The 19,199-nt window shown below is 31.9% G+C and overlaps 1 protein-coding gene across 2 annotated transcripts in view; it reads left to right on the forward strand.

Annotated features, from left to right (window-relative positions):
* The window catches only part of LOC114334241 (kinesin-associated protein 3), a 44,145-nt gene that overhangs the window by 10,107 nt on the left and 14,839 nt on the right, over positions 1–19,199 (forward strand). The window contains exons 3-5 of one of the 2 annotated variants that reach the window (XM_028284278.2): positions 8,063–8,231; positions 8,988–9,182; positions 11,159–11,295. In XM_028284278.2, the coding sequence (XP_028140079.1) occupies positions 8,063–8,231; positions 8,988–9,182; positions 11,159–11,295 (501 nt within the window). The remainder of the gene's footprint in view (positions 1–8,062; positions 8,232–8,987; positions 9,183–11,158; positions 11,296–19,199) is intronic. The other variant, XM_028284279.2, reaches the window with a different exon arrangement.

Below are 19,199 nucleotides of genomic sequence, written 5' to 3' on the forward strand. Positions count from 1 at the left end.
GTTGCTTTTACTTGGAAGGTGACAGTCACCCCTTCTCTGGGGTGAAAAAACATACGTTCAAGATAAGACCGAAAATGATAAATTGACTGATTTTAAGCAACTTTTTTTCTATAGAGTTTTTTACGTAATTCAATACTTTTCGAGTTATTTGCCATTGAAAATGTTGATTTTTCGACAAAAAAACTACGTTTTCAGACGGTTTTTCGCAAATAACTCAAAAAGTAAATATTTTATCGAAAAAAATATCCTTAGCAAAAGTGTAGCTTATAAAAAACCCAAAAAAAATATTTTATCAGTAAAGTCTATCAATCAAATAAAAACAAAGTTGTAGCTCATGAAAAATACTTTCTTATTTGTCTAATTCCAAATGGAATATTTCAAGGTAAAATCACCGAAAAATTAGGCACTTTTCGGGAAAAAACACTTTTAAACTTTTTTAAAGTGTTTATAAAAAGCTTTGTTTTAATTGTCAACAAAAGTTTTACCATTAAAAATACGCGAGTTACGCTCAAAATAAAGTTGGCCCTCTTTTTATGTAAAAAATCATGAAAATCTCGCCGTGTTTAGCTCCCCAAATGAAATTAATCGCTACCGCTTTACAAACAATTTACTTACCTATCTATTTTTGAAGATATTCTTCTTTAGCGGCGAATCGATTGAGGGTAAAATTGTACATGAACCACGCGCCTGCGCACACTGACAGTATGTAGTTCTGACAGTATGATTGCTAATCTTTCAAGATAGGTATGTATGTATCTGTAACCGTGCAAATAAGTCATTAAAAGAATATATTAGTGGTTTTAGGAAATGAATTATTTCTTATAATTCTTGTGTTTTTGGATTTGTGTTTCCCTGTAGTAAAATAATAAAATATGCAGGCGTAACATTTTTACAGTTTGTCGCCGTGTTGTGTAATTATATCCGAAACTTACGTGTCAATTCAAGTGGCTCGATGGCGTAGTTGGCAGAGCGGTGGGACAGAGAACGGAAGCACACGGAAGGTCGCGGGTTCTAATCCTGGACGATTCATACTTTTTTTTATTTTTCGTTATTTTAATAAAAAATTTTTGAAAAAGTGGTAGATAAGAAAGTTAGTTTAATTTTTAAATAGAATACAAATAACCTGTTAAGTATATTTACTTCGTTTAAATTACCTATATAGGTAATAGAAGAATATCTTCTTACGTGCGTACAAAGTACACACACATTCTTTTTTATATGATCTGTCAGTCTCACCGGTTTAAAGTGTTTATTTTTGAAAGGGTTATAATTGGGAAAGCTTGAATGGGTCACTAATCACGAGTGTATGCAAATTTTGAACAGCCATATCTTAACCAATTTTTGTCTTACGAAGAAACAAAATAAACTAGCATATTTTTATAATAGCAAAACCTACATTTTTTTACTCCTTAAGACTTTTCTTATCACTAATATTTTTAAGTTATTTTGAAAAAATGAAATTTTTCAAAAATTTTTAGAAATTTTTTTTTTACTATAAAACTAAATGTTTTAAAAAATAAGCACTTCAAACCAATCAAACTTACAGATCATATAAACAATACACATACAGTTAAAATAGATGGTAAATCCAAACGATTAATTTCATTTAGGGTGCTAAATAGAGGGAGGTTTTCACGATTTTTTTACCAAAAAAAGGGGCCAACTTTTTTTATCAGTGTAACTCGTTTATTTTTGATGCTGTAAACTTTTGTAGAAAACAAATAATAAGCTTCTTTTGATACTTTAAAAATGTTAATAAAGTTTTCCCGAAAAACGCTTCTTTTTTCGGTGAATTCGCGTTGAATTATCCGATTTGGAATTAGACGAATAAGAACGTATTTTTCATGAGCTACTACTTTGCTTTTACTCAATTTGTAGACTTTACTGGTACACCATTTTTTAAGTTTTTTTTATAGGCTACATTTTTGCTAAAAATATTTTTCGATAAAATGTTAACTTTTTGAGTTATTTGGGAAAAACAGGTCTGAAAACGTAGTTTTTTTGTCGAAAAATCAATATTTTAAATCGCGAATAACTCGAAAAGTATTGACTTACGTAAAAAACTTTATAGAACAAAAGGAACTTAAAATAAGTCAATTTATCCATTTCCGACCGTATTTTAAACACGCGTTTTTCACCCCCCCCCCGAGAAGGGGTAAATGTCACCCCCCAAGTAAAAGCAACCAAAGGCACAAATTCAACTTTGAAGTGGAGGGTAAGTAGAACCTAAATCCAAATTTTCAGGCAATTCGGAGTTGCCCCTGGAAATTACACCCCAAAACCGTCATTTATTGGGCTAAAAGTAAAAGACTTTAAAATGATATTGCCAATATTTATGAGTTGCGTTCCTGGGACGACTTTACTGAAAGAAATTTCATTCGATTACATGAAATCAACCCCAACTCAAGAATATCCGTCACAAAAAAAATTATAGCATGTGATCTGTCTTTAAAAAGACAACCACATGCAACGGTGAAATTAAATTTTTTTTTCCACACATTTTTTTCCTGGTTTTCCCTCGTGATTTACTATGAGATCTCTAACGCGAGAATTTTAATGTCACCGTTGCATGTGGTTGTCTTTTTAAAGACAGATCACCTGCTATGATTTTTTTTGTGACGGATATTCTTGAGTTGGGGTTGATTTCATGTGATCGAATGAACTATCTTTCAGTAAAGTCGTCCCAGGAACGCAACTCATAAATATTGGCAATATCATTTTAAAGTCTTCTACTTTAAAATGTATCATATGTATCTGAATTGCCGATATAAATGAGTCAAATTAAATAAATTATTAGAAGAATTTTTTTTACTAAGCAACAACATTTTTGTTTATGTTAGTAGTATTTTGTATTTTGACAACGGCACCCGATTTGGGCGTCGAAACGTTAATAAAAATCATTTTTTAATAATATTGTGGCTTATTTCCCATTATAAATAGTTAAAATAAAAAATGATTTAAAAAAAATTACAACGAAAGGAAATAATTCCAAATAGAAATAAAAATCGTTGAAAAATTAGATATAGGTATATAAAACAGTTATCTGTAAAATTGGAGCAGGATTGTGAGATACCTACCTAAACAAACCAGTAGAAAGCAGGAAGCACTCCTTTAGAGCTTCGGCATAAATAATACAAACAATTCCAAAATGGTAAGATGGTGAATGGACATTGACTCCGAAGCCAATAATGCTCAAACACACACACACACACACACACAAGAAGAAAAGAAATAAGAATAAAATCAGGCATGAGAATAAGTACATGGAATGTGAGAAGTCTCTATGAGGCCGGTAAGACATAAAACACTATATATGTGAGATGATAAGGCTCAATATCCAGTTCTTCGAATAAGCAAGACATGCCTCTTGGGGACTGGTAAATGTAGCATAGACAACCACCACATATTCTATTCCAGAGAAAAAGGCAATAACCACCAAATGGGGTGGCAAGTTGAGTAAAACGTTGTCACAGGTGAACGTTGCTAATTATTTTCTTACATCCTTGATTTCCACTAAAAAAATTTTAGTGTAGGAAACAGAGGTTGAACCTCGCAACACAAGTCCGGTTTTATTTTTTTTTCTGGTATATCAAGGGGTACTTATTGAGACTAACTTAAAAAATTTCGCCCCGGAACCCCCCTTTTCATCCTTTAAAGGGGGTAATTTGTGGTTTTTGCGAAACGTAACCCTTCCTGTGCGTTTTTCAAAATATTTATTTAATAGTAAAATGAAGAGGACTATATTTCCTACTATTTATTTCCCGAGAGCATAATATGTCTATCACCCACCGTTTAGCGGGGGTGGCGCCCCAAAATTCACAAATTTTTAAACAAGATGTTTTAAAAAAAAATTATTTTTCCCTAACTGTAACGAAAATTAAGAAGAAACCCTGCTGAAATTAATCACAAATAAGTGGCTAATTTTTTGGTATAGGTTTCATTTAAGGGCAATTGCAAATTTTTTGATTACAGGGTGTAACATTTAAAAAAAACCCTTTTTATACCATCTGAACCGCCTATGCTAGAGTAAAAAAACTTTCAGCGATTATTCATGTACTGGTGTTATTTACAAATTTGTATAATGCACCCGAATTTTTTCCCCGTAACCATCCCAAAAAAGAGGAGAATTAATAAAGAAAATAATCAAAAATTGATTTTGGGCCACCACTGTGGCTTTAGAGTGCAAAGAAAATAAAATATGCATGGGTCATAATGTGTAGCAGACAGTATGTTCTTTTATTTTCCATAAGTATGTTATCATTAAGGAAAGTCAAAGGAGAGTACAGGAAGAAAAAATAGAAAAAACCATTGAACAAAATAAAAATATGAAGTGCTTAAAACCACAGCTTGGAAGCATACAGTTTAATAGTATAAAGAACAAAGAAGGCGTAGAGACCAATAATATAGAAGAAATTATACAAATAACACAAGAATATTATAAAAACCTCTACAATACAAAACAGAAACCAACACAAGAAATCCTTAAGAGGATCGGTACGTATTTTCGGCTGCAATGCTATTCAAATGGGGATTCATTTTTTTCGAATCCTGAGAAAACTAATAAGTATTTTTGAAAAGTTTAAACGCAGAATGAAAGACCACGTTATTAGCGAGGGCCGAAAGTCCCTGAGAACTTCTATAATGTTTATTTTAATAAGTTACAGGGGTGAAAAACTAAGAGAAAATTTAGTGTGATTTTTAATTTCAAATATATTATTCAAAATAAACTTTTTATTTATTCTAAGGGACTTTCGGCCCTCGGTAATAATTTAGTCTTTCATTCTGCGTTTAAATTTTTCAAAAATATTTATTGGTTTTTTCAGGATTCGAAAAAAATAAACACAATGCCGTGGTAATATTTTCCAAATCTATCTTTGTCTTATAACGCACTCAGCCGAATATAATATTGTCAGCATATATTGTCAGTCAGACACTGACAATCAGTGACAATTTTAAATATTTGACATTGCATCGGGAATATGTTGAGTTATTGATTAAATATTATTAAAATATAGTGTATTTGATAAATAATTGATTTAAGACGTGAACTTAATAAAAAGTTATTTATTGTTTATTATTTGTGGAAGGTCCAAGCAGAGAATACATCAGGATAATATATTCTGTCATCCAAGTATTTTGTTGTTAAAGATGTTCAAAATTGTAAGCGTTCCATAACAATATATTATTAAAAAATCACTTTAACACTTTTTTCTTCTTTTCTCGATTGAGTATTAGTCTTTGTTGTACAAATAAATTAATGCAATCACTGAATACATAGTTAGTGAAAAAATTATCACATTTATTAACTGAATTAATAATTTCCAATTATAAAAATAACAGTTATCCAAGAACATTCAAAACCCATCTCTTTAAATTAATGATGGCATTTTCAAGTAGAATGACATTCTAGTAATCTTTACATATCAATACCAGTGTGAATTTTACTACACGTAATTTGCCGTGTAAAGACAGAAAAAGTAGGGATACACGTAAAATATTTGCGAATTATGTACCCATAGCCTTAAGCAATTACAAATAAAAATAAAAAATGTCAATTTCGACTTACAACCAGAAATCAGTAAGAATGAGATAAAAAGAGCACTCAAGGAGATGAAGAATAATAAATCGCCAGGAAAAGACGGGATAACTGTAGAAATGCTAAAAAATGGTGGGAAAACAACTAGAGAAGTTTTGTACACACTTACGAATAAAATATTAATGACAAAACAAATACCCAACACTTGGAACGAAGCAGTAACATTGTTACTATTTAAGAAAGGAGATAAAAAGGATCTAAAGAATTACAGACCCATAACTTTACTAAATGTGATGTACAAACTATTAACCAAGATATTAACAAACAGATTAACAACTAAATTAGATGGATACCAGGCAAGAGAACAAGCCGGATTTAGAAAAAGCTTCAGTACAAGTGACCACCTTTTAACGATGAAGATATTAATCGAAAAAGCTAACGAATATCATATCCCGCTATACATGGCATTTATTGACTTCGAAAAAGCATTTGATAGTGTGGAACACTGGGCAGTAAAGAATTCCCTACAAAACAGCAGAATAGACTACAGATATACCGACTTAATTACAAATATATATGATAAGGCAACAACAACTATCAAGCTAATGAAACAAACGGAGCCTATTAAAATAAACCGAGGAGTAAGACAAGGAGATACCATCTCGCCCAAGCTATTCAACCAAACGCTAGAAGATGTGTTCAAACAACTGCACTGGGATGGTTTGGGTATAAACATAAACGGGCAATATCTGAATCACTTACGATATGCTGATGATATTGTATTAATAGCAGAAAGAAGTGAAGAATTACAAAGAATGATGGAAGAACTAGATAGAGAATCGACAAAGATAGGACTGAAGATGAATTACAGTAAAACAAAAACCATGACCAATCAACAAGAAGAACTAGTAATTACAGTGGCACAAACAAGAATAGAACAAGTAAAAGAATATATATATCTAGGACAAATCACTAGATTAAATAAAGAAAATCAGACCGAAGAAATAAAGAGAAGAATAAGGTTGGCCTGGCTATCATTCGGAAAACTGTCTTATATTCTAAAGAACGGAAAATACCCGCAATAGCTAAAAACAAAAGTCTTCAATCAATGTATACTCCCTGTTTTAATATATGGCTCTCAGACATGGACGTTTACAAAAGAGAATATGGAAAAAATAGCAAAGACAGAAAGAGCCATGGAAAGACAAATGCTGAACATTAAATTATCAGACAGGAAAAGAAACGAATGGATCCGTAACAAAATAAAAGTGAAAGACGTCTCTACCCAAGTAGCAAAGCTTAAATGGAAGTTCGCCGGACACACCCTACGGCAGAAGGATGAAAGATGGACTAAGATGGTAATACATTGGAGACCATGGAACCACAAACGAAAAAGGGGAAGGCCACAGATGCGATGGTCAGATGACCTGAAGAAACACACTGGGTCAAAATGGATGCAAATTGCCCAAGATAGAGAGGCATGGAAGAAGGAAGAGGAGGCCTATATCCAAGGATGGATGTTTAGGGCTGATTAGATAGATAGATAGATGTTATCAATAAAATTAATAGGTGACCAAAAAAAATAAAAACGAGCCCGCCAAAGCATTTCTGAGGTTTACGGCGCCACTGTGCCGTAACGGTTGCTGATATGAAAAAAATGCATAGGACCTTATTTGTAGAGAAAATAGTGGTCTTTAATTCTGGATAAGTTTTGTTTAAAAAAATGCATATGTAATGAGAAAATCGTAAAACATGCTCTCCAAGGGATAGGGGTAGTTTCTAAAGTTTATTTTCAAGGATAGGGGTAGTTTCCGCAGGGATGTTGCAATAATCATATATACTTATGAAAAACCCAATTCATGGAGCATATGTCCTTATGGGTCAAAAAGCAAAAAAAAATTTTTCAACCACCCTTTATTTTTTTTTTGCCACAAGGGTTGCATCAAGAAATCGCTTTTGGTGTCCATGCATTGGTAATAAAAACGTGCACAAAATGATATATGAAGCATTTTAATAAAGGGCATGGTGTGTGAAGGATTCCAAGAAAATCTCTTTATTAATTCTCCCTTTTTTTGGGGTGGTTGCGAAAAAAAATAAGGGTGCATGATAGAAATTTGTAAATGACACCAGTACATGGATAATCGCTGAAAGTTTTTTTACTCTAGCATAGGCGGTTCAGATGGTATAAAAAGGGGTTTTTTAAAATGTAACACCCTGTAATTAAAAAATTTGCCATTGCCCTTAAATGAAACCTATACCAAAAAATCAGCCACTTATTTGATTAATTTCCCCAGGGTTTATTCTTAATTTTTATTACAGTTAGGGAAAAATATAATTTTTTAAAACATCTTTTTTAAAAATTTCTCAACTTTGGGGCGCTACCCTCGCTAAGCGGTGGGTGATAGACATATGCTGTCGGGAAATAAATAGTAGGAAATATAGTCCTCTTTATTTTGCGAGGTTCAACCTCTGTTTCCTACATTGTTTCCTTTTCTTATATACGTTTAAAAACTTTATTATTTATAGAGTCTCAAGAAAATTATTGAACTACCAATGATTAACAGTAGAACTGATTGCCATGTATTATCCAAAGAAGTCGTTAACCAGTGTGAACTGATACATCATTCTCGCCTACCAGAAGTAGAGCAAATTATTTATTATCTGAAGAAAAGAAAACTTCAAAATGGTGGTAAAGGTATGCTTTAACCAACTAACTAACCAACCTACCCTTATTGTACAGTACAGAATTATATTGCAAAAATTCACAATAAATGTATTTTTCTACAACCGTGTTAATAATGCTACTTTAAAGTACTAGTGCTTTAAAAATTTTAAGGCACTGTAGTTAAAAGTGAATTGTCAAATCGTGAAACATCAAAATATTTATATTTCATTTATTAACATTAATATTAATAATACAACTTGCGCAATTTGACAAAGGTGGTTTAAAAGGTTTTTTTAAAATTTAATTTAAACTGTATTATTGCATTTTTAACACGTTTGTAGAAAAACAAGTTTATGTAACGGTATAATATTTTCACTAATAATTTTTAGACATTCCCCTCGAGTGTAGACAACCGGTTCTACCTTTTACGGGTCATAGTTTAGGGCCATTTCATGGTTTCAGCAGTTAACAAAAATATTGTATTTTATAAATTTATAACGTTTGTAGAAAAAATATTGTATGATGTACGTGTTAAAAAGTACATTTTTAATTAAAGTACATTTTAAGTACATTATTTTTAAAGTACGTGAATTGCAGAATTCGCTTCGCTCATTCTGCAAACTTTCACATGCGTGCCTTAAAATTGTACTTTTAACACTTATATCATAAATAACTATTTATTATTAATTTCATAATTTCATTACATTTATGATCAAATATACCAGTTACATTTTCTTATCCCATCTGCCCTAACTGTAACTAATTTTTTTGTTCTATTTTCGTTAGGAATGGGACCCATGGGCGATGGTGATAAAAATAAATTCGATAATTACTCCAATGGAGTACACGAAGCTAACTATAACAGTTTGTCTGAATACATTGATCTCCTTTACGAGGGTATGGCTGAAAAGATTAGGGGAGCACAACTCATACAGTTGTTGGCACGAGATCCGGAAAACTTGGAAGCACTTGCAACTAATGGTAAGTTTTCACGTGTATTAAGTATTATAATTATACAGTATGTCCCTGTAACTTGTATCCATATGGAAAACTTTTTTATTATTACTTTTACGAAAAAAAGTTATTCTTCATAAAAAGCTCTGCATGGTCCAAAACCTAAGATTTAACCATGAAATATCAAATTTTTTGAATATTATACGAGGTATGTCAAAAAGTTTGAATTTAATTCAAGAGTAAAGTAGCTTTATTCTTCACAATATTGAAAATTGCTATTATGAAAAGTTGTTTGGAAATAAAAACTATATTCTAGTATGCAATTACATCCTTCTAATTGAAAAAAAAATTTTGAAAAATTTGGATAACTAACATTATTTTCAGTTATTTCAATTCAGATAACTCTTTTATTATTAATTTTACGAAAAAAGTGATTCTTAATAAAAAGTTCTGCATGGTCTAAAACCTAAAATACAACCATGTTATGTCAAATTTTATCAATTTTATGTCAAAAAATTTTATTTTTACGAGGTTTGTCAAAAAATATGAATTTCGCTCAAGAGTAAAATACATTTATTTTCACAATATCGAAAATTGTTATTATGAAAAGTTATTTAGAATTAAAACTATGTTTCAGTATGTAATTACATCCTAATTGAAATATTCTGAACTTTAAAGGTTCTTTACTTTTGATCTAAATTTATCTTTTTTGACATACCTCGTATAAAATTGATAAAATTTGATATAAGATGGTTGTATTTTAGGTTTTAGACACCATCCAGAACTTTTTATTAAGAATCACTTTTTTTCGTAAAATTAATAATAAAAGAGTTATTAGAATTTTAATAACTGAAAATAATAGTTATCCGTAAATTAAAAAAAAAAATTTCAATTAGAAAGATGTAATTGCATATTAGAATATAGCTTTTAATTCCAAACAACTTTTCATAATAGCAATTTTAAATATTGTGAAAAATAAAGCTACGTTACTCTTGAGTGAAATTCAAACTTTTTGACATACCTCGTATAACATTCATAAAATTTGATATCTGATGGTTAAATCTTGGGTTTTGGACCATGCATAACTTTTTATAAAGAATAACTTTTTTTCGTAAAATTAATAATAAATAAGTTTTCCATATGGATACAACTTACAGGGACATACTGTATATGAGGACCCTAAAACACAAGGGGTGTAAGTGACAATTTTTAGGAAACTGGGTTAAATAGAAAAATGGACTCCCACACACATAGAAAACATGGTGGCTTCAAACTTTCTACATAAACTAACAATAACATGATCAAAAATGGAAACATGCTAAGTAGTACCTACCTAGATTTTTGAAGTTATACTTCTTTAGGCGCGATTTAGAGTAAAATTTTTCATAAATCTGCGCGCATGCGCACACAGATAGTATGTAGTTCGTTTCTAATCTTTCAAGATATATATGTATTAGCGCTGTCAGCGCAAATATGTCATTAAAAGGATATATTAGTGTTTTAGTAAATGTATTATTTATTATAATTTTTGTGTCTTTGGATTTGTCTTCCTTGGCGTAAAATAATAAAATATCTATTTTTATATTTCACTTGTTGCCGTGATGTGTAATTATGTATATCCGAAACGTCAATAACAAGCGCCTCGATAGCCTGGTTGGTAGAACATTGGACCAGAAATCAAGAGATCGCGAGATAGCTGGTTCAAATCCCGGACGATTAATTTTTTTTATTTATTTTTGTTATTGTTAAGTTTTGGTTAATTTTTGGTAATCATTGTTAATTTTTTGTATTGTAACTGTTAAGTATATTTATTTCGTTGAAATTATAATAGTAGAAGTATAACTTCTTACGTGCGTACAAAGTACACACATTCTTTTTTAAATTTATCTAGAACTTTGAACAATGTTTTCTCAAAACTTATCACTTACACCCCTTGTGTTCTAAGGGCCTCATATAATTTCTCTGTCATAATATTGGTATACGTCATCAATTCTGTTTTGTAGAAACCTTGATCAGTGCCTTAGGAAGAGTGTTGAGGGAAGATTGGAAGAGGAGCATTGCCTTAAGTACCCATTTAGTGTTTACATTTTTCTGTTTTTCCATATACTCATGCTTCCATCACGTAATTTTGAAATGTAAGGTATGTATTCAACTCAACATCAACTGAAATCGAAACAGAGCTGGGTTCAGCAATATTTGAAGTTGTTTCGTTAATATACTCCAGGCTGTGGGTGAAAAATAGGTCGATTTCAGGATATAATTCGGGAATTTTTGAAACCTATCAGGTGTTGTAAAGGATGATGCCAGGAATAACTTCTACTAAAATGTAGCCAAAAATATTGTGCGCTTTTTTTTATATTGCGATTTTCATTTGTTAAATTTGCAATTTTTAAAGATTTTTAATTTTACAGCTTAGGATATTGATTTTAGAGAAAAACTTTTTAAAAGAAAGTTGTAGTAAATTTAAAAACCTACAATTTGAGCTATGGTATGTTTAATTTCGTTTATTGGTTATTGCAAAACAGCCTGCGAAAGGTCCAAAATGGCCGTTTTTTACAATTGCATTATTTATTGTACAAATAATTTTTTATATTTTTTTAAAGCTTTAAAATGGGGATCTTTCAATTCCAAACATAAAAAAATTGTAAAGCCAGATTAACGAATTTGTTGCTTAGATATTATAAATTGTTTATCCCAAGAGGTCAAACGTCGAAGGCTATAACTTTTTGAAAAAAAATCGTAGAGAGTTGGTGAAATATCCAATCTCCTTCTAAAGAGTTATATTTTCATATTCTGATGTAAATAAATGCGTAAAACATTTTTTAACCTCTAATTTTTGGGTTTGAAAATAAGGGGGCAAATTTCGTTATAATCATTTAGAGCTGAAGCGGCCCTGTACATCCTATGAGTTTTAAACTTACAGATTATCGTTGCTGAAGACGAAACGAAGATTAATAAAAAAATAAAAAATTTCTACGACCAACTGAAGCCGAGATAATTTTTGGGTTTGAAAATAAGGGGGCAAATTTCGTTATAAACATTTAGAGCTGAAGCGGCCCTCTACATCCTATGAGTTTCTGACTTACAGATTAAAGTTGCTGAAGACGAAACGAAGATTTATAAAAAAATAAAAATTTTCTACAACCAACTGAAGCCGAGATAATTGTTTTTTTACTTAAATCGTAGTGCCTTTATTTATCACAATTAAGAAATTATTTTACAGTCATTGACTAAAGAAGGACTTATATTATCTTAAAATAAAAATTATTATGAAATATAATTACATTTAATTATTAAAAATTATTTTTAAAATCGGTGCTTTTGAGAGCGGCCGAATTTTGCAAATCGCCCGGCTCGCTTCAAATCCGCGCGCTCGGAAACTTTTTAAGTAACTTGTATTAAATTTTGACAGAAAACAATTTAATAATATTACCATTATAATATACAGTCTGTTTACCACTGTATTTGTTTTTCTTGATAAACTTTTATATGTGAAATCTCATTTGTGAAGAAATAATATTACAAAAATGATACATATAATAATGAAATAAATAACTATATTTTTAATTTTTTCATTGTTATATAAATAATATAATAATAATAATGTTACTTCTTATTATACAATATAAAACTTTTTCTTCTTGTAGTGACTATCCGTTTTGGATAGTCACTACAAGAAGAAAAAGTTTTATATTGTATAATAAGAAGTAACATTATTATTATATTTATATAACTATGAGAAAATTAAAAATATAGTTGATATATAATTTCATGTATATGTATGTATCATTTTTGTAATATTATTTCTTCAAAAATGAGATTTCACATACAAAAGTTTATCAAGAAAAACAAATACAGTGGTAAACAGACTGTATATTATAATGGTAATATTATTAAATTGTTTTCTGTCAAAATTTAATACAAGTTACTTAAAAAGTTTCCGAGCGCGCGGATTTGAAGCGAGCCGGGCGATTTGCAAAATTCGGCCGCTGGCAAAAGCACCGATTTTAAAAATAATTTTTAATAATTAAATTTAATTATATTTTATAATAATTTTTATTTAAAGATAATATAAGTCTTTGTTTACTCAATGACTGTAAAATAATTTCTTAATTGTAATAAATAAAGGCACTACGATTTAAAGAAGAAAAAAACAATTATCTCGGCTTCAGTTGGTTGTAGAAAATTTTTACTTTTTTATAAATCTTCGTTTCGTCTTCAGCAACTTTAATCTGTAAGTTAGAAACTCATAGGATGTACAGGGCCGCTTCAGCTCTAAATGTTTATAACGAAATTTGCCCCCTTATTTTCAAACCCAAAAATTAGAGGTTTAAAAATGTTTTACGCATTTATTTACATCAGAATATTAAAATATAACTCTTTAGAAGGAGATTGGATGTTTCACCAACTCTCTACGATTTTTTTTCAAAAAGTTATAGCCTTCGACGTTTGACCTCTTGGGATAAACAATTTATAATATCTAAGCAACAAATTCGTTAATCTGGCTTTACAATTTTTTTATGTTTGGAATTGAAAGATCCCCATTTTAAAGCTTTAAAAAAATATAAAAAATTATTTGTACAATAAATAATGCAATTGTAAAAAACGGCCATTTTGGACATTTCGCAGGCTGTTTTGCAATAACCAATAAACGAAATTAAACTTACCATAGCTTAAATTGTAGGTTTTTTAATTTACTACAACTTTCTATTAAAAAGTTTTTCTCTAAAATCAATATCCTAAGCTGCAAAATTAAAAATCTTTAAAAATTGCAAATTTAACAAATGAAAATCGCAATATAATAAAAAGCGCACAATATTTTTGGTTACATTTTAGTAGAAATTATTCCTGGCATCGTCCTTTACAACACCTGATAGGTTTCAAAAATTCCTGAATTATATCACGTTTTTTCACCCACAGCCTGGGGATCATTTTATACCGGGTGTACCAATCATACTGTGTTTTTTTCTTAAAGTTTGGAACACCCTGTGGAATATTCTAGCATATGTAAAATATTAAAATTAAAACTCGATTGTAGAGTTAAGCGTTCTTAACATTTTCCTTTTCGATTCATTTAATTATGTGTGATAATAAAAACGTTATGTGCTTTAACAACTGTCCATGTTTTTCATTAATAAATCCTCATAGTAGGGAAGGAAAGTATGCTAAATTTGCAGTTACTCGAGCGTTATAGGGACCTATTGGATTGTGAAGAGTATGTGCTAAAACCAGAAAAAGGTTAAGTTAAGTTTTCCATATAGTGGGGGCTTTTCATTTTTTAATTTAATTATCCATTTGAAACAATCGTTTTTTTCCGATTAGAGCGCGATCTATCTATAATTCGAAAAAAAGTGTCGAATAAAAGTTGCTTATTTTTACGTAACGAATCCAAATCTGCAATAAAAATTGGGGCTCCTATTTAAGATTTAAAATTAAATCCCCCACCCCCACCTCCGTTGTTTGGTGCCATTCAATAGATTTTTCAAAAATATTGAATACGTGTATTTTGCAGTTTTTCAATCTGATGTTCATTTTTCGTCGATGTTGTATATAAAATTTGAGAAAAAAACATGCAAAAATAAATACTGAAAATACTGAATATTACATACTTGATTCAAATGTATGTGCGCTCAGCGTTTGACATTAAAACCCCCCTCGAAGCTAGTTCGGCTGAAATCCACGGGAGGCCGTCATTGTGACATCGCTTAGTAATTTATTTATTTAATACATCTATTGGATTACTTTAGGCTTGTTTATTAAACTAAGCAGATAATGATGGTAGGGGAGCCCAAGCGGGGATTTTTGCAGTTACTTGAGCGCGTCAGATTATCACATGGGGAGAAACCTTGTACCCTGTAAATCAGCGGCGCCGACTTTTAGAAATTCCGTCCGGTGCACCTCACCTTCGATTGTCAAAGTTTTTGTCTTTGTGCTGAAAAAGGTAGGGTGGGCTGGGTAGCTAAATTTTTCAGGAAAATAAACATATTCGACTAATTTATTAACGTTTATTGATTTAAAAATATGAACATAGATAAACTGATAAACATACCTATATCCTATATCTACGAAAAACATAAACACGGCATGATCAACATTACACTAATAAAAAAAATTAATACATATAAAACTGCCAATAGTCAATAGAACATGATAAGACAACAGACAACGGCTGTAAAATATTATATTTCATTTTTCTCTAGGATCGAACAATGAGAAAGAGTTCATCATAACAGAGGACCGTTTGATGAACTCATTGCAGAGTTGTTCCAAATCGAGATTGCCACCATGTCGCCATGAACATTCAGTAGCATTACATCATTTAATCTTTTCTGGCTCATTGTTGATCTTAAAAATGATTTCAATCTTCTCAATGACGAGAAAGATCTTTCGGCCGTACATGATGAGACTGGTATTACCAGCAACAACTTTATGAATTTTAAATATTCAGGTAAAATATCATAAAGCTCGCTATGACTCCTCAGATATGTCACTATATCCTGTATAGATTCAAGTTCGACATTTCGCTGTGATGTAATATCCAAGAACATGTTTCTATGAAGGGCCAATCTATCGCCATCGAAGTCTTCTTTATAAAAGGATGTCACATAATTTGCATTTTCCGCTTTGTCCAGCGCAAATACCTCAACTTTTCTAAAATGCTTCAATGTATCCCCCTTAAATCTTGTCGTCAAGCTAGTCACTGTCATGTCAATAATTTCATAGTACATCTGGCGGTAAAATTGTTTAACATCGTCAAAATTGTGTTCGGTTTGTCTCATGTCATCTACTTTCCTTGAGACCTTCCTTCTTTTGGGCAATATTGGTTGGTTCAAATCCATTTGCTCAGACTCTATTGTAACCTTGTTCCACAATTCATCATATCTGCCTTCATTGCGAATCGACAGCAAAGACGTTTTCACAGTTTCTACTTGTTTGGTTGCTTTATTAAAATCAAGTGCTTGTCCTTGCAGGATCGTGTTCAATGTCTCTATTCTTTCGAATATAAGTATTATAGACGTAAGAAGGAAGTAAAATCCGAAATTTTGTTGAGGAATCCGCTAGCTTTTGATCCTCCATCGCTTGGCTGCGATTTCTGCTGTTCCAGGAATTCACTTATATTCTCGTAATTTTTTAAGAAACTCTTCAAAGATTCAACTATCACACACCAGCGAGTGGGACAAAATGGGCGAAGAGCTGGAGATTTATCTGAGCCTTGAATTAGCTTGAAATGGCTGTCTTTTCGGAGAATCTCGAATGAAAGTGATAATGTCCTTTATATCAGACAGGAAATCACGGACATGCAAGATTTTCTGGAAGGAATCTTGAACGACTAGATTCACTCCATGAGCTTGACAGTGCACATATATAGCACGTGGCTCATCGAGAAGAATTTTTTTTTGAATACCATTGACACATCCACTCATATTCACTGCGCCGTCGTAGCACTGTCCGCGACCATTGCCAATCTCCAATTGAGAACGTAATAAAACGTCTCTAATCATGTTATAGAGAACATCTGCAGTTGTGGATTCAGTCTCGTGCACACCGATGAAATATTCTTCAACTTCCAAGGAAGCATTCACGCTTCTCAAGCAGAAAGACATTTGTTCGCTCACTGAAATGTCTGATGTTTCGTCAGCAATTATTGAAAACAATTCTTGCGAACGGACACGATCATAAATAATTCTCTGAACAGCATTCGATAAAATGGACATTACTTCATTCGAAATATCATAAGATAACCATTTATAGCCTGTTCTGCCCAACCAAGATTGCAGTTCTGGAATATCGTTAGCTCTTAAATGAAGCAGATTATTGAAGTTTGATGTACTATCGAAATGTCCTCTGACGGCAATACCCTGAACAGTCAAGTATTTAATAGTGGAAAATATTGTTAGAAGAGATTTTCTTGCATCTGTCATGTCTTTCAATTTAGACTTTGACAACATATTTGCGACGTTCACGGCTTGATCGTTCTGTCTCAATGATAGCGCCGAATGTCTGTGAAATTCTGACTTTTCGTGATCCTTGAATCTCTCTAACGCTTTACCCCACGAGTTGAAACCTTCTGTAACGTAAGTTGATAAGACTCTCTGCGAATTTATTCCAGTCGATGCCATTGGCAGCTTCAATGCGGCTGCTGTTTTGCAAATAGTACAAAAAATTTTATCGAGTGTACTGTCATATGTTATCCATGGATAAGTGACAATCCACGTGTCACGAAACTGTCTGCCCTTCTTTCCGCTAGACATTATGGTTTTACTACCATTGTAACTCTTAACAGATGTCGATGGAACTGGAACAGGTTGTTCATTCCTCGTAGCCTGATGAGTTTGTATCGGAGTACGTATTATGAACTTATCCATTTCTAGTGATCAGGAATCTAGAATGGAAATTTCACACTTCATTCGTGTTGTCACAAAACAAAAACATTTTAATACACAATTGAAGCGTTTATTTGAAAAACAACGCATGTCCATTTTTTGCAAATTTGACTTTATATGTTGTTCGCATAAAATAGTAGTTTTTTTATCGATCTCACACATTCAGTTGTGTAAAAATAACAAATGTCCGGAGTAAACTACATAGAATATTCGGATAATTTTAGAAAAACAACAGATGTCCAAGCGGTATGTTGTAAAAGCAACACTTGTCCCATCTTAATCAACGGTCATCGCTAAGCGTGAATGATTTTGTCTATAAACTTATCAGTTGTGTGCGTTCTTTGTTAATAACAGGTGATGGTTGTTTCTTTTGCAATAGAAAACTAGTTCAGCATGGCAGAAACTGTTCAACACAATACCTCTAATATTATGAATATTATAGATGATATATTTTGCTAAGTTTCTACCGATTTTTGTTTAATATATCAATAAAAATATGAAATCAACTTGTACAATTATTTTGATATCCACATTCCTTCCAATGAATATCTTAGTAAAAGTAAGATTTGAAATAAATTGAAGCTGGGCAGTTTTTCTTGATTTGCCAAAATTTGAATTCTTGGACAAGTGTTGTTTTTCAAATAGACGCTTCAATTATTTCCCCTTTGTATTTACCTGCCTTAATCTATGTACAGTGATGGCACGTCCCCTCACAAAAAAAAACGCACCGTAAACAGAATGCGTGACAAATTGAAATATATTCGACTGGTCTTGTCTTGTAACATAGAATAAACACACAGAACGAGCAAGTGAACGACGTCCGAGAATTCAACCCAAAGCGCGCGGAGTGGGCGGGCGAGACGGGGTTTCACGGTATAATGGGAGATCGGCAGACGGCAGCCTTGAAAATTTCCTCTCCATGTATCGTGCGGTGACCGAAAATTCAACTCCATCGGCGTCCGGTGCTTCGCACCGGACAGATTTACCTGTCCAGGGCGTGGGCCCCGCAGCACCCACGTAGTCGGCGCTTGTGCTGTAAATGTACCTATACCATATATTGGTTCTTAACACCTGGGAATTCATTAAGGGGGACCGAAAAAAAATCTATTCTTAGAAAAACTCGAAATCGTCAGATTTAGATAAGGTAAGTTAAGTACATGCAAAATAGTGTGTATTTCAAAAATCTGACGATTTGAGCAGGGCCTTAGAATATGGGTGAGTCACAAAGTTTCACAAAAAAAGCGAATATTTCGCGAAATAAACGTCAGATTGAAAAACTAAAAAATACGTGTTCAATATTTTTCAAAAATCTATCGAATGGCCCCCTTACGGAGGTGGGGTGGGGGGTTACTTTAAAATCTTAAATAGGAGCCCCCAATTTTTATTGCAGATTTGGATTCTTGACGTAAAAATAAGCGACTTTTATTCGCAACATTTTTTCCAATTATAGATAGATAGCGTTATAATAGGAAAAAACGATTGTTGGAAATGGAAAATTAAATTAAAAAATGGAGAGCCCACACTTAATGGAAAACTTATCTTAACTTTTTTTGATTTTAGCACCCACTCTTCACAATTCAATAGGTCCCCATAACGCTCGAGGAACTACAAATTTAGCATACTTTCCTCCCCTACTATGAAGATTTATTGATGAAAAACA

Source organism: Diabrotica virgifera, chromosome 1 (genome assembly GCF_917563875.1).
Source record: "Diabrotica virgifera virgifera chromosome 1, PGI_DIABVI_V3a".
In the NCBI taxonomy this organism is placed as follows: domain Eukaryota; kingdom Metazoa; phylum Arthropoda; class Insecta; order Coleoptera; family Chrysomelidae; genus Diabrotica; species Diabrotica virgifera.